This window comes from Stigmatopora argus, chromosome 14 (assembly GCF_051989625.1).
Source record: "Stigmatopora argus isolate UIUO_Sarg chromosome 14, RoL_Sarg_1.0, whole genome shotgun sequence".
Classification (NCBI taxonomy): domain Eukaryota; kingdom Metazoa; phylum Chordata; class Actinopteri; order Syngnathiformes; family Syngnathidae; genus Stigmatopora; species Stigmatopora argus.
In genome coordinates, this window is record NC_135400.1 from 6,891,480 (window position 1) to 6,917,693 (window position 26,214).

General features: G+C 41.3%; 3 protein-coding genes across 4 annotated transcripts; 1 reads left to right on the top strand and 2 right to left on the bottom strand.

Annotated features, from left to right (window-relative positions):
- The first annotated feature begins 176 nt into the window (after positions 1 to 176).
- Positions 177 to 16,394, top strand: cramp1 (cramped chromatin regulator 1). 2 transcript variants are annotated; one of them, XM_077618430.1, is made up of 20 exons: positions 177 to 298; positions 1,981 to 2,327; positions 3,548 to 3,750; positions 3,871 to 4,024; positions 5,483 to 5,566; positions 5,745 to 5,793; positions 6,451 to 6,536; positions 6,784 to 6,907; positions 7,343 to 7,424; positions 7,545 to 8,447; positions 8,595 to 8,772; positions 9,257 to 9,435; positions 9,510 to 9,581; positions 9,659 to 9,740; positions 10,570 to 10,680; positions 11,017 to 11,159; positions 11,683 to 11,869; positions 11,959 to 12,126; positions 12,736 to 12,881; positions 13,807 to 16,394. In XM_077618430.1, the coding sequence occupies exons 1-20, from the start codon at positions 267 to 269 to the stop codon at positions 13,918 to 13,920; spliced, it is 3,444 nt and encodes a 1,147-aa protein (XP_077474556.1). In that variant the 5' UTR covers positions 177 to 266; the 3' UTR covers positions 13,921 to 16,394. The 2 variants fall into 2 exon arrangements, with proteins under 2 accessions (XP_077474556.1, XP_077474555.1); XM_077618429.1 differs by lacking the exon at positions 177 to 298 and adding an exon at positions 1,336 to 1,608.
- dhrs7b (dehydrogenase/reductase (SDR family) member 7B) lies at positions 1,372 to 21,754 on the bottom strand. Its single transcript, XM_077618431.1, has 13 exons — positions 21,599 to 21,754; positions 20,838 to 20,991; positions 19,835 to 19,953; positions 19,543 to 19,756; positions 18,583 to 18,675; positions 18,345 to 18,497; positions 13,824 to 17,170; positions 12,697 to 12,890; positions 11,705 to 11,803; positions 11,005 to 11,152; positions 7,334 to 7,388; positions 3,539 to 3,649; positions 1,372 to 3,431 (listed from the first exon to the last, which is right to left on the bottom strand). The coding sequence occupies exons 2-7, from the start codon at positions 20,986 to 20,988 to the stop codon at positions 16,965 to 16,967; spliced, it is 936 nt and encodes a 311-aa protein (XP_077474557.1). The 5' UTR covers positions 20,989 to 20,991; positions 21,599 to 21,754; the 3' UTR covers positions 1,372 to 3,431; positions 3,539 to 3,649; positions 7,334 to 7,388; positions 11,005 to 11,152; positions 11,705 to 11,803; positions 12,697 to 12,890; positions 13,824 to 16,964.
- Positions 21,755 to 22,618: 864 nt separating this feature from the next.
- On the bottom strand, positions 22,619 to 25,719 carry tmem11 (transmembrane protein 11). Its single transcript, XM_077620039.1, has 2 exons — positions 25,576 to 25,719; positions 22,619 to 23,474 (listed from the first exon to the last, which is right to left on the bottom strand). The coding sequence occupies exons 1-2, from the start codon at positions 25,692 to 25,694 to the stop codon at positions 22,958 to 22,960; spliced, it is 636 nt and encodes a 211-aa protein (XP_077476165.1). The 5' UTR covers positions 25,695 to 25,719; the 3' UTR covers positions 22,619 to 22,957.
- Positions 25,720 to 26,214: the final 495 nt, after the last annotated feature.

The window sequence follows — 26,214 nt, forward strand, 5'->3', positions numbered from 1 at the left end:
AATAATATGAGGAAGTTTTTATATTAAACAACAGGAAAAGGATTCCAATTGGTCCTTTTCCTAGCATTTCTTGTTGTCTATTGGCCGAAGTTTACGTCAATCAAGTTTTTTACCGCGCTCCTCGTGGATTAACTAACCAATCACAGGATTTGTTTTCGAGTTGTAGTGGGCGTGCCAGCGCGCGTGGACTATCAAACCACATGAACTGTCATCTGTAGCCAAGTTGGAGGAAGGCTGCTAACGGGCAAGACAGATTTGGACTTTGGATGGAAAAATCACATATAGATTTATACTGCAGGTAATTGCCAAGGTTTCATATTGTTTTGGAAAGCGATCGGGTGCAATTGTTAAAGAGAATGTCCTTTACTTGATGATATTTGACTTCAAATACTCACGCAATGCTCGCTGTGTTAGCAGCTATGCTAAGAATCACATTATGAATGGAAAGGACAGATCTGTGTTTATAATTATAGTTATTACTTGAACGTATTGGTGTAGTGACTTATCACACTGCCATGTCACATTTGTAAGGAATCGTTCATTCTTTTTAATAAACAATCCGTTGCTTTTACACAACGAAATAATTTGGATTGGTAGGATGACTTTGTGCTCGTGTATTACAGTAAATCCACTACGTCCAAGTAAGGCTGTTAGATTTGAAATCAATTGAGGCTACAAAGATCAATTTGGACGTTAAATCAAGGGTGATTGTTTGGTCTATTTTTCATAATAATTCCACAATAGCCCGAGTTGTAAAACGGAAGATCAACATGCAGGATTGTGCCCAGCAAAGTAAAATAGAATCTGATGGGAGGATGATGACAATTATTACTTAGTTAGCGTTTAGTTGGGACAGAACAGGATTTTAAAGTTGTCCGTGTCTAATGCTTGATGGAGGTTATTGATTGTTTATGTCAAATCCGTGGCATTAATCACAATCTCCATTTGTCACTGCCGCTAAACATTGTTGTAATCCCCCAGATGTCAGCAAATGCTCTCAATTCATGACATTCGTGAGCAAAGGATTTAAAATATATATATATTTTAAAAATGTACCACAAGAACATTATGACATTGTTTTACCTCTGTAGTAGTAGTAGTAGTAATGCAGGATGTATGTAGTATAGATGCCAACCATAATTCTAAACGTATGCGTTTGAAATGAGCCCTATTTGAAATTATATTTTGATCATAAATGCAAAACAATTGATGTAATAAATGTGATTTGTGGATTTTTACCCTTCTGCTAGCAGACAGTGACGTATAGGCGTGCGAAGTAGGTTTATTAAAGTATTATTAGCTTGGCAAATGAGCTCAAGTGGTGAAAGTAGTGAGCAATATGGTAGAAATCTGACATTATAGGGGCAGGTGTAAAAGTTGGATGAGTTTTATTGTCGAAGTATTGAGTAATATTACGGCTAGAGAAGAGTGGAACTGCGCAGAGTTCGTCTCAGTCGAAGCTGGACAAGAACGGGGAAGCCGGCCAGACCAGACCCGACCGCCGTGCATTTATTATGCCCAAATTGATCAACAATTGCCAGTCGAACCGCTCGGATCCATGGTGAAGAGAAAGAAGACGTCGTCCACTTCCGAAGAGCACGAAATTTGGTACATTTGCCTCGCCAAGAAACACTTTAAATAGAGGTCGAATGCGCCGACTGCTTCTCGTTGTCGTTTCTGCAGGGCGCTAAACCGAAAAGCGCTCGCATTTGAATTTTCCTTCATATTCCACGTTAACATTGGCCAATTCGAACCCTCGGACGGCTCTTTAACACTCCGGAAAAGCTCTCGGCTCAAGTTGCGTTCATTCTGTGGCTGTAAATGAATGTATTTGGGCTTGTTTTGTCGGGACCGGAGAAGGGGATTTGAAACAAACAGCGGCGGCCATGTTGAGAGACGGCAAACGTCGTGTTTAGAAGTTCCTTTTGCTCATCGCTTTGCTCCTCCCGTGTCTTTTGGGGACTGTGTGTGTTGTGGCAGCATGACACCGAGCTCCAGGGAGGGGATTGGTGTCGATGGGACCACCGATCCGTCCAGAAACGCCGACGGTTGCGACGAGGAGGAGAGCGGAGAGCAGGCGAGCGAGGAGCGCAGTACTACAAAGGGAGACGAGCGAGTGGGAATTCTTCTTCATCCGGTACTTCATTCGACTCAACCGGCCCAGCAGAGTCCGCAAACCCAGCAGAACCAGACCCCGGTGGAGCCCAGCGCCCCGTGTCACGACCAGCATCATTTTCTCCGATCCAGCGTTCGACCTCCCAGCAAAAGGATCCGGAAGGATTCCGTGGGCTCGACCATCAACGGCCATGGCGGGGCCAAATCCAAAGGTAGAACACCAAAACACAGAAGTGAAAGTCTTAATCGATCCATTTGTGACATCCACATGCGCTGGTTCCGAACACGTTCTCCGCTTTGGCGAGTCGCTCTCTCATCTCATTTTGTCAACCGCTTTATCCTTATTAGGGTCGCGGGGGGTGCTGGAGCCTATCCCAGCTGACTTCCCAACCCTAACCCCCAGCCAATCGTAGGGGGAGATGGACAAACATTCACTCAGGGGCAATTTAGAGGGTCCAATCAGCCTACCATGCATGTTTTTTTTTTGAATGTGGGAGGAAACCCACGCAGGCAAACTCCACACAGAAGGGTCCGAACTTGGATTTGAACCCAGGACCCCAGAGCTGCGAGGCCGACACGCTAACCACTCGCTCCACCGAACCACTTTGGCAAGTCGCTCACTTTAAAAACTGGGATTGTCAACCTCAGGGGTGGAAAGGAAACCTTCCCGATACAATTCGATTATCTCGCAATATGCCGATATGACCATTAGAGAGGGATTCATAGATGGACAAATCTCATCTCGTCTCATTTGGGGGTGCTGGAGCCTATCCCAGCTGACGGGGGACACCCTGAATTGTTGGCCTGCCAATCGCAGGGCACAAGGAGACAAACAACAATTAAGATATGACAAAACTCTTCTCAATTTGTGGCGTAATAGCAATATACTAATTTGTCATTGGTCAAAAGCCTTTTTTAGTGTCAACTAAACATTTGATATTTTTGCAAAGATAATTTTCGCCTGTCTCTTGTTTTGGATTATACAAATGTAATTATGCATCTTGCACTTGGCTTGATGGTGAGGGTCTTATTTATCAATTTCCTGCTTTGGACTGCTCACCTTTGATTTAATTGACCACAGCATATGTGCATTGATGCTATTTTAGTAGATATAATCTATTTGAAGAAACATATCTAGGTTAATGTCTCTACACGCGCACTTAGCGAGCAGTTCCATCTGTGTTTGTTTTGATGCTTTCTGGCACTATTGTGCTTTTAGCTTGTGTAAATTTGCCCATGGAAGCCCACCCTGAGTTGTTTTTGGACCTGCATGCAGGAGACCTGGCCAAAAGGACCAGTTTGCTTTTCTTGGTTCTCTGCCAGAGGAACATTTGAGTTAGAAAATCTCAGAAAACTCACACAAATACACTGTTTTATAGTATTATTAATCTTTTGGTTAGTTTCTGAGTGTTTCTTAACTTACGGATTACAGGAGCAGAGAACGGTGCCTCATCCCAGAGCGCGGTGGGACAATCTGGACCCATTACCGGCTCCTCCGGGGGAGTTTCCAAGACCACCAAGGGCCAGGGACCTGCTGAGAAGGAGGAGCATGCCGGTAACCAGAAGCGAGCTCGTCGGCAGTGGGAGTCTTGGAGCGCGGAGGATAAAAACAGCTTTTTTGAAGGGCTCTATGAGGTCAGAGAATGTATTTTTTTTTCTCATTGGAAGATTGCCCGGTTGTTTTGCCATTTTACATTTCGTGGAACATCTCACGTGTAACGTATGCATCTGATATTGATTTCATCGCCTCTCCAGCATGGCAAGGATTTCGAAGCCATCCAGAACAACATTGCTATGAAATACAAGAAAAGAGGCAAGCCAGCTAACATGGTGAAGAACAAGGAACAGGTCCGCCATTTCTACTACCGCACGTGGCATAAGATCTCCAAGCACATCGACTTTGCCAATGGTACGTTGACACACTTAACACGAGGTGGTGTAACGGGTGTTTGGTATTTTTTCTTCTGGTCATGTCTACTACACAATGAATATCACTTTTTGAAGTTCATCTGATTTTGCAGAGGAGTACATAAAACAAGGCTAGTGAAATACTGCAAATCAGGCGAGCATTTTGTCAAATACAGTAGTACCTCTAGATACGAGCTTTAATGCGTTCCGGGACTGAGCTCGTATGTCGATTTTCTCGTAACTCAAACGAACGTTTCCCATAGAAATGAACTAAAAACAAATTAATTCGTTCCAACCCTCTAAAAAAACACCCAAAACTGGATATTGGACTGGAAGAACATTTTTATTTGTTCTAATTCGCCATCTATTAACAAAGTAACAAATAACTAGTGGTTTAATAGTACTAAAATGTGTTTAATAGTACTAAAATAGGACGGATTTCTCGGAGGGGAAAGAGAGGGGGGGGACCTTTTGCACGGCAATGCGCTCGTAACAATTTAAATGAACTTGGATTAACAACACTCAAAAATATATTTACTCTAACCTTACACTAAAATTAGACAGATTTCGCGGAAGGAAGAGAGTGACAGAGAGGGGGGAGACATTTTGCACGGCAACGCGCTTGTAACATAACAAACAAATTTCAATGAACTTGGAATACTATGCAGACACTCAAAAATAAATTTAATATAACCTTACACTACACTTAATTCTAATTTTGTTTTACATTTTGATACCTTTCTTGGCTCTATTTGCCCCGCCTCCACCCTGACTTTCATATGCAACCTATCGAGGGTTATTTGCTTTTGTATTCCCTTCAAAAATATTCCCCAAATGATGCACACAAATGTCCTCACAATAGGAAAACGCACACAAATGTCCTCACAATAGGATAACGCACGACCACTTGCCAACGAGAAGTAGTATATACGCCATTCGCACTGACTAACGGGAAAAAAACACTGAAAAATGCACTCTGCCCAGTGCTCGTAGAGACATTACACGAGGGAGTTGCGGGGAGAGAGACATTACACGAGGGAGTTGCGACCAGAAAGACAGTGGCCATGATGTTCTTATGAGTAGCTTCTCAGGTCCGCTGTCTGCTCGTATATCAAAATTTGTCTCGTATCTCAAGATAAATATTTGCTCAAAATCTTACTCGTATCTCAAATTACTCGTATGTCGAGGTTCCACTGTAGAGCACACTTTCTCAACAATAATTAGCAAAATTGCTAGGTGTTGTGGCGCCACCTACTGATTTGGAATCCATAATTGCATTGAAGAAGGCACTTTTTATGATTCTTAAATTCAGGGGATATCTTTTTTTGCCAAACACGTTCTACAAGTTCATATGGTCATTGTTTAGATGTTTAGACGAGTCCTTCAGTATGCCGATATTTTGCTTGCAAATGTATATATATATTTTTGGGGGGTGACACGTGCTCCGTCTCCTCATCAGTGTACACACGAGTGCTGAAAAAATCCTCTCAGGAGCTCTACGGACTCATCTGCTACGCTGAGCTCCGCAAAAAAGTTGGCGGACGTAAGTACAGTTCTGCACCCAGTTCCTCAACAATGTTTTCTGACTTTGTGTTAGATCTCAAGGGACGCAATTAAGTGCAGCGTGCCGAAAACCGGCTCCACCCAACGCCCCTCCATACACACACACCTTTGGTCTATTGGGAACCGTGTTGTAAACAAGTTTTTTTTGTCTCATGCAGTCATGGACGATAAAAATGTGGCAAAGCTGAATGAACTCATCCAACAAGGGTAAGTAGAGCACCCAAACATGCTCTTTAAAATCTCTCTGGGCTGTCATGCATTTTCCATACCACTCATCCTCACAAGCATCACGGGGGGTGCTGGAACCTATCCCAGCTAACTACAGGCACCAGATGGGAGACACCCTGAACTGGTGGCCAGCCAATCGCAGGGCACAAGGAGATGAACAACCATTCACGCTCACGCTCATATCTAGGGGCAATTTAGAGTGTTCAACCACCCTACAATGCATGTGGGAGCAAACTGGAGTACCCAGAAAAAAACCACTCTAGCCTTGGGAGAACATGCAAAATCCACACAGGAAGGTCCGGATCTGGGATCGAACCCTCGATCTCAGAACTGTGAGTCTGACGTGCTATCCACCGGGTGGCCCGACTGAACGCCAATGAGAAGAAATTCATCATTTGCGTTCAATGTTTTCTAAATTTGGTAGATCACATTTTCCTTATTGAAAGAAAGCGTGTTTTTTTGTCAAATTACTAATACGTAGCGTATAGGGTATCATAAACAATGGTTCCAGCTACTTTCAAAGGAATTCCAGTAAGTCATATTGACTTAAATTTGTTCATTCGTGGATGAAAATGCTCATGGTAAAGATCTCTCAGTTACCTGACGGCCAATCACTGTCCCTTCTTTTCTAATCAGAGCCACCACCGTGCGCTCTAAAGGCAGGAACTTGCGGATTAAAGCACCCATGTGCCGCGCGCTGAAGAAACTTTGCGACCCAGATGGTGAGTGTCCACACAGACTTGAGAAATTTCTCAGTGAAAAATCATTGCTGCTGAAACCACAAAGTGTGCCAATCGTGAGGCTCCGGATTTTGCATGGGCGGGATTCTAGCAATAACAACAGCCGCGAGGGGGCTGTTGCTGTTTCCATGGTAACAGCACATGAGGAGAAGCAGACTGATGAATTGTTAAATGATCAATAGCACTCAAGTTGGAGGCAAAAAATGAGCGAAACTCTCTCTCCATGCAGGAGTAAGTGACGAAGAAGACCAGAAACCGGTGCGTTTACCCCTGAAGGTCGCGGTGGAGCTTCAACCGCGGAGTAACTATTCCTGGGCCCGTGTTCAGAGTCTAGCACACAACCCTCGCCTCAGGTTAGTAACACTAGTCAACTAAGTCCACATATATAGAGCGAATCAGTACAGATAACGAAAATGGAGACCCTCTGACCTTTGGATTTTTATATGAGAAATGATGGGGAAAATTACAGGGAACCATGTGAATGCAAAATTATTTTGTTAGCTCATTATCCTTCATTTTACTAGGCTATTTTAGCCAATGCGCAGTAATGTGGAATGAGGGACTACATCTAAAAAAATGTAGAAATTTTCTTTCTTTCTTTTACATCGAAATACTGACCGCTTTTGAACTCGGTGTAACGGGACTCTTATTTTATTTTTTCACAAAACGACTGAATGGGAATCTAAACTTTGGGATGCTCTCATTAAAAATAAATGAATAAAGTACTATTTATGTGCCGATGGCAAAATTTGAGTTATGAGTAAAAGCTGTGTTTTTACCTGTTCCAGGATGGTGGTGGAGCTCCACAGGAAAGTTTCCAGCCTCATCGAGTACCTGAAACAGAAATGGGCCTATCATGACCAGAGAATTGTATCCTTTGATATTTTCACTCCTTTAAATTTGAATTTCTTGCACAAAAGCAGATGTTTTCAAAGCGTCTCAATTCCATTCTTCCCCCATTGCAATTTTTCCTTAACAATGCTCTTTTAGATCCAAAGTCTGATGGAGAGGGACGCTTTAGAGGGGACTCAATCCAATGCCGCTTCTCCAAACAAATCCCCGCCCGAGGAGCTCTTCCTTTTCCCGGCCGAGAGCAGCTCCCTGACCACGTTGCCCGGTGTGGCCCGTGTGGTTCACTCCAAGGCTTCCTGCACAGTCCACTGGCAAGAAAGCGGCAAGGCTCGGCCCAACGCCAAAGAGCTACCGGCCGCTCAGATTCTGGGTATTCACACCGCTGCGCCCCTAAGGACGAACGCCAAATCCGGTCGAGGAACCGCAGCGACATTACAGAGTGACAACTGTCAAACAGATGCACCTGGCCTTGAATCGTCACCCGATGGGTCTGCTAAGTTAGAGGAGAAGAAGCCTATCTCTGGCTCTGCACTTCCGCAGCAAGTCAATCCCAGAGAGGAGGCAACTGAGGGAGGACTTGTTGAAGAGAATAAAAGCGTCACTGCCGGGGTAGAGATCGGTGGAAGCCTCGCAGGGAACAAAACGACGGACGCACCCTTGGGTGGGTCAGAAAGCTCGCTGGAACAGTGCAACGAGGAGCAGAATGTGACCATCTCTTCGTCTCCGGAGAGCACTCGGAGCGCTCCGGCCAAGCTGTCGGCGGCTGGATCGGAGGAAGGAGTGCCGCAGGGCAAAGAGCGAAGCGTCGAACGGATCAGAGGAGAAGGTTGGAATGCTCGCGACGCAGAGAATGTCACGCTGGCCGAGTTGTACTTGATGTTCGGGAAGCCCGGCAAACTGCAGCTGGAGTACGAGTGGCAGTCTGTCTCAGACTCTCGTGAAAAGGGGCAAGCCCAAATGCAGCAGAGAGCACACGGGAAACAACGGGTACTGCGGTGTTTGCTGAGACTGGTCACCACAGAGGTCAATCCCAAACCTTTGGTAGGCATTTTCCTGTTTTTGCATCGCAAACCAAGCTTGGGGTGGCCCGAGTGCTTAGCGCATCAGCCATTAGGGTTCGATCCCAGGTCCGGACCTTCCTGTGTGGAGTTTTCATGTTCATTGGTGATGATTATTTTTCTCTTTCAGCCTCCCGAGGTGTGTTCCACAGCCACATCGCCCCTTAAGACCCCTCAAGAGGAACATGACCAGAGCCTCACACCTCCAGGAAAAGGTCCAATTGCGGCACTTCGCAGCCCAAGTTGTGGACGACAGCAGGCGTCTATCCGAGGAGGCAAATTACACCTGCCAAATGTTGGCGGCTCAGGTATCATTAATTAATTAGACTTTAAATATTTGGTTGATTACACAGTAATACCTCAGCACTTTGCAGATTCCTCACATCGCAGGTTGGATCTGCCAAATAATACAAACATGAAATGTCACAATTAAATTGTAATTCACTGGCCACTTAGGGGCAGTGTCTGCCTTCAGGAGGTAAATCATAGTACAAAGAGGGTTTTGAAAGTCCAAAGAATACTATTAAGTAGACTCCCTAGAAACACTGTCCATACATCGCGGTTATTCATCTATTTCGGCAGGTCTTGCAAACTATTAACCGTGATAAATGAGGTGTTACTGTATTTGGAATCTATCGCTTCATCAGTGTTTTCCATGACTCCCCTTTTACATTAAGTAGCATCTCAAAGAAAATGCCCAGTGTCATAAATATAATGCTGAACTGTTAAATTAACGCTGCATTACCACATAACAAGGGTGTCATCTTGCTTATATTTTTCCCTCTCCCTCAGGCGCACGCAACCTCCCTCGCTCTCTTCTCGCATCATCGGGGGGAGCAACTAGTGACTCCGAAGGCAATGTCTTTGCAGTACCCACCACGCTCCCCCCAAACAGTTCCCGCCACAGCCGAATGTTCTCCCCCAACAAGGAAGCCGAGTTGGCCCTAAGGCAGCAGCTCGACTCCATCAGTGTGAGTGTCCATTCGGCTCCTCCGAGTTCCAAGCTCAGATAGTCATAATGACAATGAATCGTTTATATTGGCAGATGCAGTCAGATCTTTTCCTCTCACGACCAAGAAAACCTCGAAACAAACTCCGGAAGCCGCTCGTCGTTCAGGTAAATTTTTTTGTGTTCCCGGAGTTAAGCCAATAAAATCGCACATCCAACTAAGCTAATGTGTGTCTCATCCATAGCGAACTCTTCTACCGCGAACTACAGGAGACACTTCTCAACACGTCTGCTCTTTCTCCATCCTATCCAACTCCGCTGCCACAGGTACTACCGTATTTACCCACATATAAGCCGCACCCTTAAAATTGCCTTAAAATTGTTGAATTTGACAATTTCTCGCATATAAGCCGCCATCTGATTCACAATTTTCACCTCCATATTCATGGTTTTAATAGGGAGTACAAATATGTTACTTTGAAGGGAAAATCTTAAGAAAAATCATCACATTCGGTATTTCTGAGATACTGTATGAATCAAAAGCCCATTATTAGGGTTAATATCACAAACAATGAATTCATCCAGTAATGGGTGTTTTCTTACTGCAAAACAGAAAATAACCAACAAATATTAAATGTTCTATCTACTGGTGAAAAATAGTATAGCGAGTCTTGTGCAAATATAAGCCATACCCTTGATAAGGTCAAAAAAAAATTTGTTACCGATGCGGCTTATATGCGAGAAAATACGGTCACTTCAGGAGGCTATGCTATATTGGACGGAAGTACCGTATTTTTCAGACTATACGTCGCACCAGTCAAAAAATGCACAATGAAGAGGGAAAAAATATATATAAGTTGCATTTTTAGGAGGGCATAATTGATTTGATCAGAAATGAAGAACAAACATACATTAACATAACAATACTAAAATGGATAAAAACAGGCTTGATAGGCATCTGCTCACACAACAGTTTTTCAGATGACTATTACCTAAATTAAAAAACATAACAGGATGTTGTGGTCAGAACAAAAAGTAGGACTTTTAGTCCGGAAAACACGGTAGAAGTCTCATTTTAAAGCTACTTAATACAAAACTCACTAGGCCGCAACTGTAATTATTATCGGTCTCTCACATTTCCTGTGTCTTTCCTCAGGAACTGGATCTTTCCGGCCAATTCAAACCCGGCTCGCTCCTACCTCCCTGGCTCTACCGTCCAAAGCCTCCTTAACGTCCTCAGGCTCTGCGGTAGACAACCACCTCTCCGGTATGTATAATAATATTGCTACTCTCCAAAAGTATGTTTACATTGAGGGCTTTTGGTGTCAGGTTTGCAATCAGGATTTTATCAGCATATACCCCAACTTTTCCTCTAAATACTAATAGAAAATACTTATTTTTACATGATCTGTAAAGTGCATTTTCCCTCTGTAGTTGAATATGCTGCAGAAAAGTGTAAATAATACAAAGATCAAATAAGGATATATATTTTTCTCGTATTAGCAAATGTGAAACATCTATAAAAATTTCTAACTTAATTGCGTTCTATTCTAACAGCAATTGTTCCCTGCAAGTTTCTGACCGCATTTACCTTATTTTCTAGGTGCAATTGACCTTGCAGCGAAAACTGCAGGTATCATTCCTGGAAGTCCTTGTCGGGAACCGAATTCTTCTGTTGCGGTCGTTCCCGCACCAATTGTTGATGCTGGACCAGAACCTCAGCTGCTTCAGCACAATGTCTTAGAGGTCAGAAAAGTGCGTGTTTATTACGTACAGTACGAGGGTTGGGTAACTCTGGCGATACAACAACTATTAAAGAAAGAACAAGTCAATTTTAAACTGGAAAAAGTAATGAATATTTTGTGTACTGCCGCGAATGATCTGTCAAAAATGGAGTTCGACGTCAATCATTTTGACCGGAACGAGGCAAATAAATTGAAGTTAATTCGGCCCCTTCTAGTCCAAATGAATTGGATGATGTGAATGGCAGCCAATGACTTAATGTAGACGCTATTTGGTCGAGTGGAAAATTTAGCTAGTCCTCTATTAGTTACTTAATCTAACAGTGATATCTGTTTAAAACGCAACATATCTTTACCGATGTGCGGTGGTATCTCTGTCCATGTTTGTGTTCTTTAAATCACTTCTTTGTTTGGTAAAATATCGAAAAAGTGGCAAAAGAGCATTTCCTCTTCATGTGTGCAAAACACTGTCATGAAACATGCACATTTCTATATACTGTACATGAAAACACGATATTCCTTCGTAGAACGGTCTGCCCCCACCATCACCTGGAGTGACAGGGGCAGGAGACTCACTCCTCTCGCCGCCCAGCGTTGCTTCCCTTCTTGACATCTCTCTGCCGGGCCCCCCTGAGGAGGCTATGACCCCTGGAGAGAATCAAACACACATCAGTGACTCCATCATCGAGCTCGCCATCAATTCTGCCCACTACGGTACGTGAACGTGGGGTGACATCCTCGAATAAGGACTTGCGCCATTATTGAAGCGAGGCATAAATATATGGTTTGCTTTCCTGACGCAGGCGAGGAGGCGGCGCTCTCTCCGGCCAAAATGAGTAGCGGCGAGAGCTCTAAGCTACTGGCCACGTCGCCATCCGTCAGCCCGTCGCGGGGCTGGATTCCGTCGCCTAGTCACGACCCTCAGTGGTATCCCAGCGACTCCTCTGACTCCACGCTAGGATGTCTCCTTTGTGAGTTTTGTCTTCTAACGCTCAGCTCGATTACTTGGATTGCAATCTTTTTCAGCGTCATACACGATAAAAGATGAGTTTTAAAATGATTTTATCACTAGTTGACGACCAAGCCAACGAGCGTTTGTTCAATCACTGCCAGGCACTCAAATGGATTGGACATCTAGCAACATCAATGCAGCCAATGAGTTTAAAATGAAAAAATACCCACCATTATTAGAGTACACTCTACTACATATGTGGCGTGCAAAATCAAATTTACCCAAAGACACAAATTTCTGGTGACCTGTGGTCATGTAAAAACGAACAAATGACTGATAATTTTCCATTCAATTGTATCCGAGTATACAATTTCAGTATCGATTAGTGTTGTGATTTTTAATTGGAGTTGATTTAAGATTTCTACGAGCCACAAATTGGGACGTCCATCATTGTCAATGACACGGTACGAGTTCATAAAAATAAAAATAAACATTGAATTTTGCGGTATTTATTTATTTAGTATTGAAAATGGTATCAATATCCATTTGAATGTTTTTAGTATCATGAGCACAGTCAGTACTACTTTACCTTGAGGAGAAATTCTGAGCAGATGTTATGTCATTACAGCTAGCATGGTATCTTCTGATAAGGGCAGGCGGAGCACTCTCATCCCTTCCGGCCCCTCCAGTGGCACAGCTTTGCTCGGTCCCAGCTTGCTGGACTGCAACTCCCACGATTCCTTTCACTCCCGTGGGCTTCCCGATGTGGCTGAGGTAGAGCATCTATTTGTGCATATGGTTAAAAAATCTATCACAACAAGGGCCATTTTATACCATTATATATATGGCAAGATATAATATATTATATAGATCATATAAAATATTTTAATTAACATTAAACTGACGTACCAAAAAATGTTAAATGTATGAACTAGCGCTGCAACCTAAAACTATCCAGTGTAAACAGAAGCAGGCTTAAATGTAAAGATATCTAATTACCTAGTTCTAACTTTTAAGACTAATGTATATTAAAGTAGCATAATATTATAAATTAATTAATCCATCTTTATATAGAGCTGGCTGACTATTGATTTGAAATAAGGACCTCTTTAAGCCAATTGTGGTATGACTACAGCATATGGAACGCCATCAACGTAGCAAGTAAACGCAAATTGGGCGCCCACTGCTGGCAAAAAGGCGCATTGCAGGAAGTAGGCCTTTTACTGCGATAAAAATTACCTGGCAAGAAGTCACATTGGAATATTGCGAGAGAAAAATTGTAATATTATGAGATGAAAAATTTAATATGGCAATCAATAAGTCCATATTGTAATATTACAAAATTAAAATCGTTTTGTTTCTTATTTGTAAATGTAACGTGAACCGGAAGTTGTTTGGTTTCAAGGGTATCAACTTTTGGAAAAGTAAAATCTGTAACCACCCAACTACTTTTTGCGTGATATTAAGAGATTGAAGGGCTTCTTGGGAGAAAAAGCCATAAAATTACGAGAACAAAATCAGTGCATTAGCTATTTTGACATCACGTGAACCAACAGTTGTTCAGGGACTTCAACTTTTGTCGACGTAAGGTCAGTGTGAAAAATTTGATATTGAAATGCTTTTTGGGTGTTTCATTGAATCTTGTCGTTATTGTCCCTATATATCCATTTAATCAGTAAGTGTTGTGCCGGGCCTACAGATGGACTCTCAGCTTGCCTGCATGATGAGCGAGAGCAGCGTGGACTACATCGCGCGCTTCAACGACCTGGCTCAGGAGCTCGCCGTGGCCGAGCCCTCCATTCCGCCACCGTGAAGCAGCGGACGGGGAAAGCGGGATGGTGGGGGGCCTCCCTTCATTCACCCAGCGCCGTCTGGACAAAACAAGTGAGCAAAGACGATTGCAAAAACAGACCAGTACTTAAAGCCATCCCCTGCCCTGTTTATGAAGTGCAATAATGACTTTCCCTTTAAAGACCATCGAGTTTACAAAACACAACCTCATGTACAGGAAAATACTCTGCCATATCTGAACAAAAAACATATTTTACTGATCTTTAGTCTTTTCCTGCTATTTTTTGTTTCATTTTTAACCCCCTAAAAATGTGCAAATCCACCAAAATGTGCAGTTTTGTTGCTCACAGCTTGTTAAGAACCTTTGGCGAACATACTGGAGGAACCTCAATGTGCAATAACCTTTACAGGCAAACTTGATTTGACCTTGTCTAAATTTAGAACATGTCCAATTGTTCCTTGTTTCAGTTGGTCAAATTAATTCCGCCTGTAAATCAGTGTGGAGCACTGAAAAGTTCATCCTGAAATTTCACCCGAGAGTTCAGTGTCACTAACTTTTTGTGAGTACATAGTTTTTATATATTTTTTTATAAAAAGCTTACTTATTACTAGAATTCCAGTCATGTATTTAAGTTGCCTTTCATTTCATCGCCACCAGGTCTGCTGGATCAGTTGAATTGAAATCAATATTTCAGCATGCATTCAATTATTGAAGGCTGTATGGCAGGGTGTCCAAACTACGGGCCGCGGGCCAACGCTGGCCCACTCCCCTTTTTTATTGGTCCGCTGCAAATGATCAAAATATCATTGAATATGGCCCACATAAGAAGCCTTGAATTCCACCTACATTGCACTTCTAAGCTTTAACACTAGATGGAACTAGGTAGCTAAACCGACAACGCTGCATTGGCGGAGGCGTCAAAACCTGACATGATGAAACAAATGTAGAAAACTGCGTCTAATTTTTTTCAGTAGTTTACAGTACTAGTACAGACGTACCTCTACTTACAAAATTAATTGGTTCCAGAACTTTTTTCGTAACTTGAATTTTTCGTAAGCAGAGCAGTACTTTACATGTAAATTCCGTGAATAATTCCACGGTTCTCAAAAAACTCCCATGAAACCCTTTAATAATGATGAAAGTGTCCCACTTTTTGTGTGAAATATGTGAGAAACAGAGAAAATTTAAAGAAAATGATTCATTAATGTACAAAAATGAATAACAAGCACGCAAAAACATATTCGATTCGTGCATTTTTGGGGGGTAAGCGGCTCTTGGAGAAAAAAGTTTGGACACCCCTGCTGTAGGAAAAATGGCAGTTTTGGTTGGCTAGAGACTGCGATTGGCTGGCCAACAATTCAGGGTGCTCCCTGCCTGGTGCCAATAAATTTTATTTCAATTTGGCATTGAAATGTTTGAATTCAGTGTGCATATCTGGCACGTCAATTAACTACAAAGAAAATATTTCAGACACCATCAATTAGTACTTAAACACACACAGTCCTACTAGGTATAGGTTCATGTTTCAAACTGTTTGATTTAACCAAGGATGCATTAAATGTATGTCATAGGTATATTTTCTTTTTTAAATTAAACAGGAACACTCCATTTAAACCCCAAGAAAGCGACTGTCAACTAATTTCAGTCGACTGGTTGTATTGAATACAGTTGAAATGTTGACTGTTTGTGGATGCAAACCCTTGTGCCAAAGTCACTACAAATAGCGACCACAGCTTTAACCTCAGGCTGGTCTTTTTATATGCTGTAGTTGAGGTCTGATGCTTACTCTGTTTTGGTGCTTACTTATTTACTGCAAATACACATCTAACATCGAGTGGTTTAACCAACCAGCATCATCCCAGTGTGAATTCGTATTTTGCGTTAATCAAATCTTAAATATTCCCCCTTACTGGTGAAGATGGGGAAATCCAATGAGAAGGCTTGCAAACTGAATATTGTTTTTAAATAGAAACTAACATATTTTAAACTTTGAATCTCTGTTTTATTCTTATTAAGGTCTTATTTGTACAAATGGTGATTCCAGTATTCACTGCGCTTTTGTAACATAATGTAAATTTGCTGTTTGGAATATTTATTAACATTTCTTTAAAAAAAGTTCTTCTTTAACTTAAGACTATCTGAGAAAATGGATCAATCTGTCCAAATTTCCATTGGTTTTTATTCTGTGCATAAAGTTCACTACAAAAAGCTTTTGTATTTGTGTGTATTTGTTCCTCCGTCTAATGTAAATGTTGTTATTTGAGTTCTTTTAGAGATCTTGAAACTTCAAAGCTAGATATCATAATCCACTAAGAAATGTGGATAGTTTAGTTTTGAATATACTAGGTGACATGTACAAAATATCAGTTTATAAGGGTAAATATGGCCCACTGTTATTTATTATGTGTGGAGAATCATATACAAAAGAAACTGACTTTTTTGTGTAATTTCTTGAAAATACTTAAGTCTTAATAAAATGGATAAAGGCTTTGCAACATGGATCAGAAATGAAAATCATTTCTGAATATGGGGCCATTTGTGTCTGACGATAATTCCCAGCCAAGTTTTTTTTAAACTCACTGGCTGCCATTAACAGTAATAGATGTCCTATCCTATTAAAGTGGGAGGGTTCGCAGAGAATAAACAAACGTTGACTTCCAATTCAAATAGATTTGATGTCTAGTAGAGTGTTGTAGTGGTGTAATGTACAGTCGTACCTCTACTTACAATATTAGTTGGTTCCATAACTTTTTGTATAACATGGATTTTTCGTAAGTAGAGCAGTACTTTATATGTAAATTCTATAATTTGTTCATGGTCCTCCAAAAACTAACATTTAAACCCTTTAAAAATGATTAAAGTGTCCTACTTTTATATGAAAGATGTGAGAAACAGACAAAAATGGAACAAAATGTTTGTTTTTAGAGGTACAGCTGTAGTTTTAAACAGGCGCTTAATTGGACGTCTATCATCCTCAAAGGCATTACATGACAAGAAAAATATTGACTTTCAAAATAACTTATCTGTTGTATTTCACAAATCTGTTCACATTTTTCCTTTCAGTCTCAAGTATTTTTGGGTTTGTCCTCCTTGCGAGCACGAGATGACATGAGTTTAAAGAAAAGGGCGGGCCACAATGTGCGAAGATAGATGGCCACGGTTGGCAAAGGTCCTGCCAAGACAACATCTTTGCTCCTGTTACGCACGGCTTTCAGAACAGCGAGAGCCACATCTCTCGGGTCCCGACCCGTTGCCGTTGTTTTGTCCACAACTAAAAGCAGTGACAAGAAAAAGAATGGATGAGCTTCGATTAAAACTTGCTTCATTCACTTTTCATTTTAATTTGGTTCCACAAAAGGGGCCAATCATAGGCTCCGGCACCCCCCGCAACCCCAATGAGGATAAAGCGGTTCAGAATATGAGATGAGAGAAAAGGGGCCAATAGATCATGGGATCGGCCCAACCTGTGAAAAATTCCGATCCGTGAGTCAGAACTCATGGCCTTGTTATTTAAGGGGTTTGTCAACAGCTATGCAACTCTTAATTAGATTTCTGGTCCAATTTTTCAAATTCAAATTTCTGCACATAATCAAATCTTAAATAGAAATTTTAAAAAAATGTTTTTAAATGTAATCATTACTTGTGAGGTGGTGGTGCAAATCCAGAAAGTAATTTTCTCACAAGAAATCCTACAAAGACTGCAAAATATTGCACCGAGCTACAAATGGGCTTAAGAGGCAGTCAGTATGCCACGGAGGGCTGCATTTTGTCCTCGAGAAATGAGATTTGTCAGGAACCAGGATTTTTACTGGACCCTTCAGTGAACCAACCCCAAAATGACGGGCCTTCGGCAGCCACAAGAGAGCGTGGTTAAGGATGGAAGTCCCAAGGTGATTTTTCTACTAAAAATGCTAATAAATACTGTCGCACAGAGCTGTACTGGGGGTTATCAACCATCAGACTGCCTCAAAAAGCACAATTATTTTGGCTCAAAAATGTGTTTTGTCTGAGATCCATGATTTGTCATTGACTCGAGCCAAGTCAAAAGAACAGGCTTTTGCCGCCATCTGGCAGACAAACATGGGTATTATGTCTCCCATTATAACGACGGTGGAGGGAACTATTTCAGCAGCGCAGGGCACATTTGCATATGCTTTATTTATTTTAATACATTAATAAACCATTTCATTATAATTGTCTCTCATGATTGTGTTTGCTCACATCTTTCATAAAAAAATTGGGACACTGACCAATTTTAAAGGGTTCAGTTGGTAGTTGTGTGAGGACTGTGGAACGATTTAGAGAATTTACGTATAAAGTACTGCTCTACTTACGAAATTTTCAAGTTACGAAAAAAGTTCTAGAACCAATTAATTTCGTAAGTAGAGGTACAACTGTATTTTGAAAAGGAAAAAGAAACCAACAATATTTTTGTTTGGACCTACCGCCATACTTTGTTCCGTCTCCCGTGACAGCATTGACGGACAGATTGGTCCGGATGTATCCTGGACTAATGACAGTCACAGGAATTCCATACTGCTCCACTTCTGCACGTAAGCAATCAAAGTAGGCCTGGGTGGCGTGTTTTGATACTGCATCTGGCCGCACAGATATAAAACAATATCCTGCTTTCATTTGACTTCAAAGTGGAGGGAAACATGTTGTTTTGAAATGAATACTTACAAGCTGAACGGTACGGAATGGCTATCTTGCCCTGAACGCTGCTGATGGCAACAATATGGCCACTGCGCTGATGAACCATGGAGGGCAGGAGAGCTGATGAGACATCAAATATATATATTTTTAAATTACACTAGACACAAAAGCTTATGGACAGAGGAAGAACTTGGGTTACGAGGTCCTCGACCTACGACGTTTCGACTTTAAAACGCCTGATTTGTCTGCCATTGGTTTCCCTACAGAATAGTTTCTGCTTAGCTCGTACATAGTGCTTGTCTGTGTTTGTTCTCTCTTTGTACCTTTGCCTTTTTCACCCTTCTTTTTTCACATTACGGCCCCAAAGAAGAAAGCGGGGTCTTCTGGTGTCAGCAAAAATAGCAATTAGCCTAGAAACGAAGCTTAGCATAAAAAAAACGAGAAAAGAGAGAGATACAGTCTGCCCTCGATTATCGCGACTTCACTTATCGCGAATTCACTTCTTTGCGATTTTTTCTGCGATTAATTATTTTAAAAATATATATTTATATATATAGTTCATAAAAATGTGAAAATCCACGCTGAAACTCATAAAGCGGAAGCCACATTTGCTACTCGGACTCAGCACTGAATAACTTTTTTTTTTAAGTTCATAAAAAATTAAAATCCACGTTGAAACTCGTAAGTGTAAGCTATAATAGGGTTGTCCCTACTTGGAGATTTTTCGATTATTGTGGCCATGTCTGGTCTACATTAACCGCGATATTCGAGGGATCACTGTATTGATGCAAATGGGTAAGGATATGCTGCGTTCAGACCAAAGTTAAACTATCGCGCAAGAATCCCTTGCTTGTTTGGGTTATTGCCAGCGTAAGAACGGAATTCGGTTGTAACTCGAGCACTCCCTACATTGGGGTTACTTTTTACTTTCTCTAAACATCCTAATTAGCAACTTCTAAATGTCTCAGTACTTTTTATGCTGCTCACCTTGCGTTAAAGCAACCGGCCCAAAGTAATTGGTTTCCATAACATCCCTCTGAACCGACAGGTGCGTATCCAGTATGTTGCCACGGTAGCTGACTCCGGCATTGTTGATGAGGACATCCACCCGTCCATAACACTTCAAGATGTCCTGCGCTGCCCTCTCCATCGAGGCTACATTGCTCAGGTCGAAGATAACAGTGCTGGGAATGCATGTCGGCTGGTTGAACACAAAAAGAAAACATGCTATGCAGCCATTTTCTTTTGGGACATGATAAGCGTATGCGTGACTGAATACCTGCTGCTTTCCGTCCCTTGGTTTTGCATTTAGCTCATCAACCACCCGCTGCAGTCGACCTGCGTCCCGACCGCACAGTACCAGGCGAGCCCCCATGCTGTGGAAAACGTGCGCGCATTCTGGAAGAGCAAAAAACTCAGTGTTAATTACCGTCGACAATGTTTTGCATTGAAATAAGACTGAAAAAGTGTCGGTCGTCTTAAAATCGGGATCTAGACATTGTATCTATTCACAACACTGGATACGTTTAAAGCGAATGCTGAACACTTCAATGTTTTGTTGAATTGAATTTAATGCCTTTATTGGCATTTTACAAGTATAATTAGATTCAAAGCTTCGCCAGTAAGTGCACACATAAATAATGAATAAATAAGTAATAAATAAATCAGTAGTCAATATACATAGGTAAATGTTCAGATTTTAAGATGTGATAGACAGTTTTTGAATGATTTGAACGAGGCAAAATAACATGCTTTTTCTCTCTGTAATATATTGTTAGAATCATTTGTTTTAGATTCAAACAGTCTTTTTTCAACCTTGAGTCTTAAAAAGGAAGGGGTCGTCTTATAATCAGAGTTGCCCACAGCATCAATGTGTCAGCTGCTGCTGTACCATATGCCTATATTATTGGATTGGATTGGATTGGATTGGATAACTTTATTCATCCCGTATTCGGGAAATTTTGTTGTCACAGTAGCAAGAGGGTGAGGATGCAGGAATAGGAAAGGCATTTTAGACATAAATAGATAGGTAAAAGTAAGTTAATAAATAAATACATGAATAAATATATAAATAAATAAGCATGTTGCTAAGCACATATATACATACATACACATAAATATACATGCGTGTAGGAACAATAATACAAACATGAATGGGGGATCCCAATTTGAGAGTATTTCCCTATAGGGCTATGGGATTTTATATTACAGAGAGTGTTTTAAAAGTCCAAATAATATTAAATAGACAGCGTCAATCGAAGTTGTGAGAAAATGAGGCTGACCTTTGCCTAGTCCGGAGCTGGCACCTGTGATGACCACCACCGCATCCTTTAAGGGAGCCCCGCCTCGGAGGCGGCAGAGGATGCGATAAAGAAGACAGACCCCCAGGCTTGCCAAGAGCAGTGCTGGTAGTGCGCTGGTAACACGCTCCATCACCTACACAAATATAAAATATGTATCATTGTCTACGCCAGCAACATATGGTGCGAACAATTAATTTCTGTTCATTCACTTGTTTTACGTACAATGCAATAGGCCCAGATTTTTAGTAAATTTAACTCATTGTGCAAGTAGATGTCCAATCCATTGGAACTGGGAGGGTGGCAGCGAATGACTATTTGTTCATGAACATGTCATCATAATAAGGACAACGCCAAATGCTTGAACTCATTGTAGAACAGCTAGCTTCTGGTAGCCATCTCATTTTAGGGGTTGGTTAGATTAATTGTAGGATATGCCCCATTATCAGACCCAAACCCCATTTTCTCTTACAGCACTTTTGCCAATTCTTGAATTGGGCATGTCTTCTTGTGCAGTATGACGTTCACTGTTTATAATATCAAAAAGTCGTATTAAACCGACAACATCGTCAAATGCATTACAGTATACACACTTGTGAAAACGCCATTTAGCACTGCACACCTGTGCCCACTAATTTGTTATCTTGTTTTTTTTACGACCCTAATGCTAACGTTAGTATCCTTGCCCTTGTAAGAGAAATTTAGAATTAAAACAATTAATAAATAAAAACGATTTTAACTACCTTAATTTGTAGAGTGGCTGGCTCACTTGTGTCCACCGTTATTTTTTTCACAACAAAGTAGAGTATGTGGTAATAAACCTTTCCCCTGCAAGACGTCTGAGGTTAACACTGTTTACTTCCGGGTTGTTCCATACAAAGAATCATGGGAATTGAAGTTTGACATTTCTCAGCTGACAGGACTCAACACCACGACGAATGCTCTAGTTTTATATACTTTGGTACCCACGAAATCAGTCTCTGTCTAAATAATTAGACATTTGGAAATAATTATTACATTCAAAGACTGTAAAATCATAATTTTGTCAAAATTATCTTCAAAACTTAGTCAGTTTTTACCCGTTTTTCCACTATCAAAATAACTGATTAAAACGTTATAAAAGTATGTTTTTAGTAGAATTTATAGATTAATGGATTGCAAAGTAAGCAATGGGATTGATCTTAATGTGGGGACACGGGATTGGTGGCCAGCCAATCGCAGGGACCAAGGAGACAGTCAACCAGCCATGCTCACTCATATTCAGGGGAAATTTAGTGTTCAACCAGCCTACAACGCATGTTTTGGGGATGTGGGAGGAAACCGGAGTACCCAGAGAAAACCCATGCAAGCTCAGGGAGAACGTACAAACTCCACACTGAACCTGAGATTGAACCCCCAAACTGTGAGACCGATGCACAAACCACTCAGCCTATGTAGGTTTGTAAGTAAAAGTAATTTGAAGTTTTATAATTTTGTTATTTTATGGCCAGGTTAAAAACTTTTGGGTCATTATTTGGACTGAGTGTGAGAGTAAAATTCAAAAAAAAAAAATGTTTCCAGTGTGTCAAGCATGTTGGAACAGAATAATTAATTCTGACGGGCTAACCACTAATCTAGGCGTGCACAGTATTGCTGCGAAAAATACAAATATACAGAAGCACATGTTTGAAATAGCCTAATGTTTAATGAAAGGTGAATTACTGATCAGCAAGTAAGGGAGTACAGTAAAACTACAAGTGAAAGGGAAAAGCTCAAATCACGTGTCCATCTCAACCACGTTTATTCTGCTGGATCCTTTGCACAAACTTCATGTGTCAGAAGGCGGGGAAGGAGGCGCGAGGGTATTACAGGGATCACGTGTTGTGGTTGTCACTTAAAGAAAACATGAGGAAAAAAAAACAAAAAGACATTCCTTCTAGTTTTAACTATATCCCTCTGATCAAAGTTCATCATGGTAGCAACCACCACGAGTGCTTGTGGGCTCGATTGTGACCTTCCACCTTTCTCACACCAGACCGAGGATAGGTTTGCTGTTTATTTATTTTATTTTTTTTAATTTTCCTTTTTCTCCCGTTGGTTCTTAAATGGTCTTCAGAGTGCACTCATACAGCATAGAGTTCGTAGATCTTCTTGGCGCAGTAAGCCAGCGCGGCCAGTGCTATCGTGTTATGGAGTCTCTTTCTGTGGACGTCATCCCTGCGTACCAAGACTACGGGCGTGGACGAGGTGAGCGTGTGCAAGGGGAGCCGCGACAGTTTTTGGCTGTCATATTCCACCTGGTACTTGCAGCAGGGGTCAAACTGCCAGGAAATCCCATAAAGGGCGGAGCAGGCGACGCTGAGCGCGCCGGCGGGTAGCGCCACGTAGCGCGAGTATTCTGGAGGCAGCGAAAGTGGCGTCAGGAGGCAAGCGGCGCCCGACAACACGGCCGTCTTGTGCAGGCAGTTGCCCACCGTTATCCACCGCGCCGTCTCATCTCCGATGCGGGTGGGCTCGATAACAATGTATTTGTACTGGGCCTCCAGTGCTTGCTCCAGCTCGTACTCAAACTGGTCCTGCGCGTTCTCCCCGTTGTAGATCTCGTGGACAATGTAGCAGTCGGTTGCCGCCATCACTCCCCTGCAGATAGGGTGACATGCAGCGAACAGTTAGGACCAGGGGAAAAAAAATAAAACAGCAACAAGTAGTGAATACAGTACAGTAATCCCTCGAATATCGCGCTTGATGTAGACCAGATATGGCCGCGATAATCGAAAAATCGCGAAGAAGGCTCACCTCTATTAAAAAATAATAACAATTTTACTTCAGTGCTGAGTCCTAGTAGCAAGAGTGGCTTACGGGTTTCAGCGTGGATTTTCACATTTATGAACTAAATAAAAAATAATAATTAATAGCAGAAAAAATTGCGAAGTGAAAAGCAGCTTCACTCTTGCTGCACCTAGTCCAGCTGTTTGAAATTGAAAGCAAGGAATACCCCAAGAAAAAAAAACAATGAGGGGAAAGTGAACTATCCATTTCCAATTTAATATTGGAAACGCAAGGATTCACGTCATCTGATGAGTATTAGCTATTGTGGTCGTGTGATCTATTATCGCCTCTTTCAACTATAATTGCAAATAATTAAACAAAAAAAACAATGCAGGAATGGAATCCTGACCGTTGGGTAAGGTCACCATTGCATTTGTTTTATACGTGTTTTGTGAAGCGCGGTGGTAGAGCAGCAGCTGTTGTAAAAGCTCTATAGGAGTAAACGTCAGTTGAGATAACTTCTTGTATCCGCCCTTCATTTCGGCAACTCCCAGTTGAAATTTAGAAAAAAATAATCTTCGCACCAAGAGAATTATACTATTTCCAGAAAGCGCATTAATGTCGTCTTCCATGTTTCATAGCTGTGCTGAAAAAATAAAAAACTATGAAAACTACTACAGATGGATAAACAAAAGTACTAGCATTCAAGCTGCAGTACTTATGAATCTTGAACAATTACCTGATTTGTATTTCATACCAATCAGTTATTGAATGACCGCAGGTCACTAGTTTTTTGTCATTGTGCAAAATTTATTTTTGCACTAGTCTTAATCTTAATGAAGGATATTTTTGGGATTTATTGTTAACTCATTGGCTGCCATTGATGCACGCACTAGGCATCTAACCATTTGTCCATCTGCAGTCACCATTAAACTCAGTTTAAATGTAGATTTTAAAAGCATATGAAAGAACTCATTAAAAATGACTCAGAATTTTAGGAAATTATGGTAATATTAGAACGTTTTGGTATTATGAAAACAGTAAAACCTCACATAAAAAGCATATTCCGATTAAAGAAACTACTTAGTGCCATATTGAGCAGCCTTGTGGCTAGTGAACTATTTAAACCGGAAAATTATTAAATTCTTTACATGCAATAAATGTACGCTTTTACACAATATGTAGTAGTGCTATTTAGTTTGTGGTACACTTGATGGCATTGATGGCAATGTCAGTCATTTCAACGGAGATACTGTTTCAAATAAAACAATGGGATGGGAAATTATGCCGATAAAATGTCAATGATGAATAAGAACAAATATAAAGTTAGAAAACGTACTTATTACAATTGACCACACGAACCTTAAATTTAAGTACAGTAATGCTAAAAGCGGATAGCGCACGGATATCTAGGACATTAACAGAAGATTTCATAAATCCATTGAACGCCGATGGGGAAAGATAACGATTACTGCGTTAAAAAAATATTTTTTTAAATTTTGTAACACGCGGGACATAATGTACCCGACAGAAGTTGACTGGCTACCATGCAGTAAAGTTATAATGACTGGTCAACCAAGTTAAGGAGCCATGTCACCTGGTGGAAATACGAAGCATTGTCGGTACAAATCACAACATTTAGCGTCTAAATTAGACACTATTGCACAAACTACGAAAAGTGGAAGAATTAAGGAGCGTTTTCCCAGTCGCGAATCGGCTAAGGTTAGAAAATACGAAGCATCACATGAGTCCTTAGTTTGCTTCCACGCTAACACCAACTAGCAGACACGTTAGCAACTTAGCGTGCTAAATGTTTAGCAAAGCGTTTGCTAAATTTTAGATCCTCGTGCACACTTGTCATTTTGTGTTTGAAGGATAAACGCGTCCTTTGTCTAATGCGAGGCGACAAACACAAAAAGTGGAATGACATAGATCGTTTTTATTTAAATGACCAAGATGTGAAGTAACTGACCTCTCCCTGCTTACTGGGACACCGCGCCTCCTTCCCAGCGACGCCATGTTGGAGATAGAGCCGTGATGGCAAATGACGCAGGGCACTATAAGGCTTTTTGGGTAATGTAGTTTTCCCATGGTGCCTTACGCCAACTCCATTTTGAAATTAAACTACAAATCCCAACATGAATATAGAATAACCTGCGTCGACGTTACGTACTATACATACATGGAGAATGTTTACGTATGGAGAAGCCAGAAGAAGAAAAAACATTATATACACATGCCGCATTCCACGTATTATATGTGAGCAGAAATTTTGATGATTTCGAGCTCAACAAGAAAATACATTTACACATTTTAAACGGTAACAAATGAAAAAAATATATAAACGCCAATAAGGTTCCTCATCAAGTATTATTGAAGAGTGACTTATGTATCATTTAGTGCTGGATGCTCACCCATGCTGTGCCTTCGTCTCCTCTGCCTCAATGTTCTATTCGTTTGCCCTCGGTTGTGTACGTGCTGAAACCTGAGGCTAACACAACACGTTTCGGACGTGACAACAGCTGACACTATATGCTGCTGTCTGTTATTTCAATACAGCTCAAGAGAGCAGATCATAAAATCACAGCGAGAGCTGTTCCCATTAACATCA

Coding starts and splice junctions, on each gene's coding strand:
- tmem11 (XM_077620039.1), bottom strand. CDS start 25,694: ATGGGAAAACTACATTACCCAAAAAGCCTTATAGTGCCCTGCGTCATT. Junction 23,475..25,575: donor GTCCCAGTAAGCAGGGAGAG/GTCAGTTACTTC, acceptor CCCTATCTGCAG/GGGAGTGATGGCGGCAACCG.
- cramp1 (XM_077618429.1), top strand. CDS start 1,382: ATGAGTTTTATTGTCGAAGTATTGAGTAATATTACGGCTAGAGAAGAG. Junction 6,537..6,783: donor GAAACTTTGCGACCCAGATG/GTGAGTGTCCAC, acceptor CTCTCCATGCAG/GAGTAAGTGACGAAGAAGAC. Junction 9,582..9,658: donor GGAAGCCGCTCGTCGTTCAG/GTAAATTTTTTT, acceptor TCTCATCCATAG/CGAACTCTTCTACCGCGAAC.
- dhrs7b (XM_077618431.1), bottom strand. CDS start 20,988: ATGGAGCGTGTTACCAGCGCACTACCAGCACTGCTCTTGGCAAGCCTG. Junction 19,954..20,837: donor CAGCTCCGGACTAGGCAAAG/GTCAGCCTCATT, acceptor TTGCTCTTCCAG/AATGCGCGCACGTTTTCCAC. Junction 17,171..18,344: donor AGACGGAACAAAGTATGGCG/GTAGGTCCAAAC, acceptor CACTGCTTTTAG/TTGTGGACAAAACAACGGCA.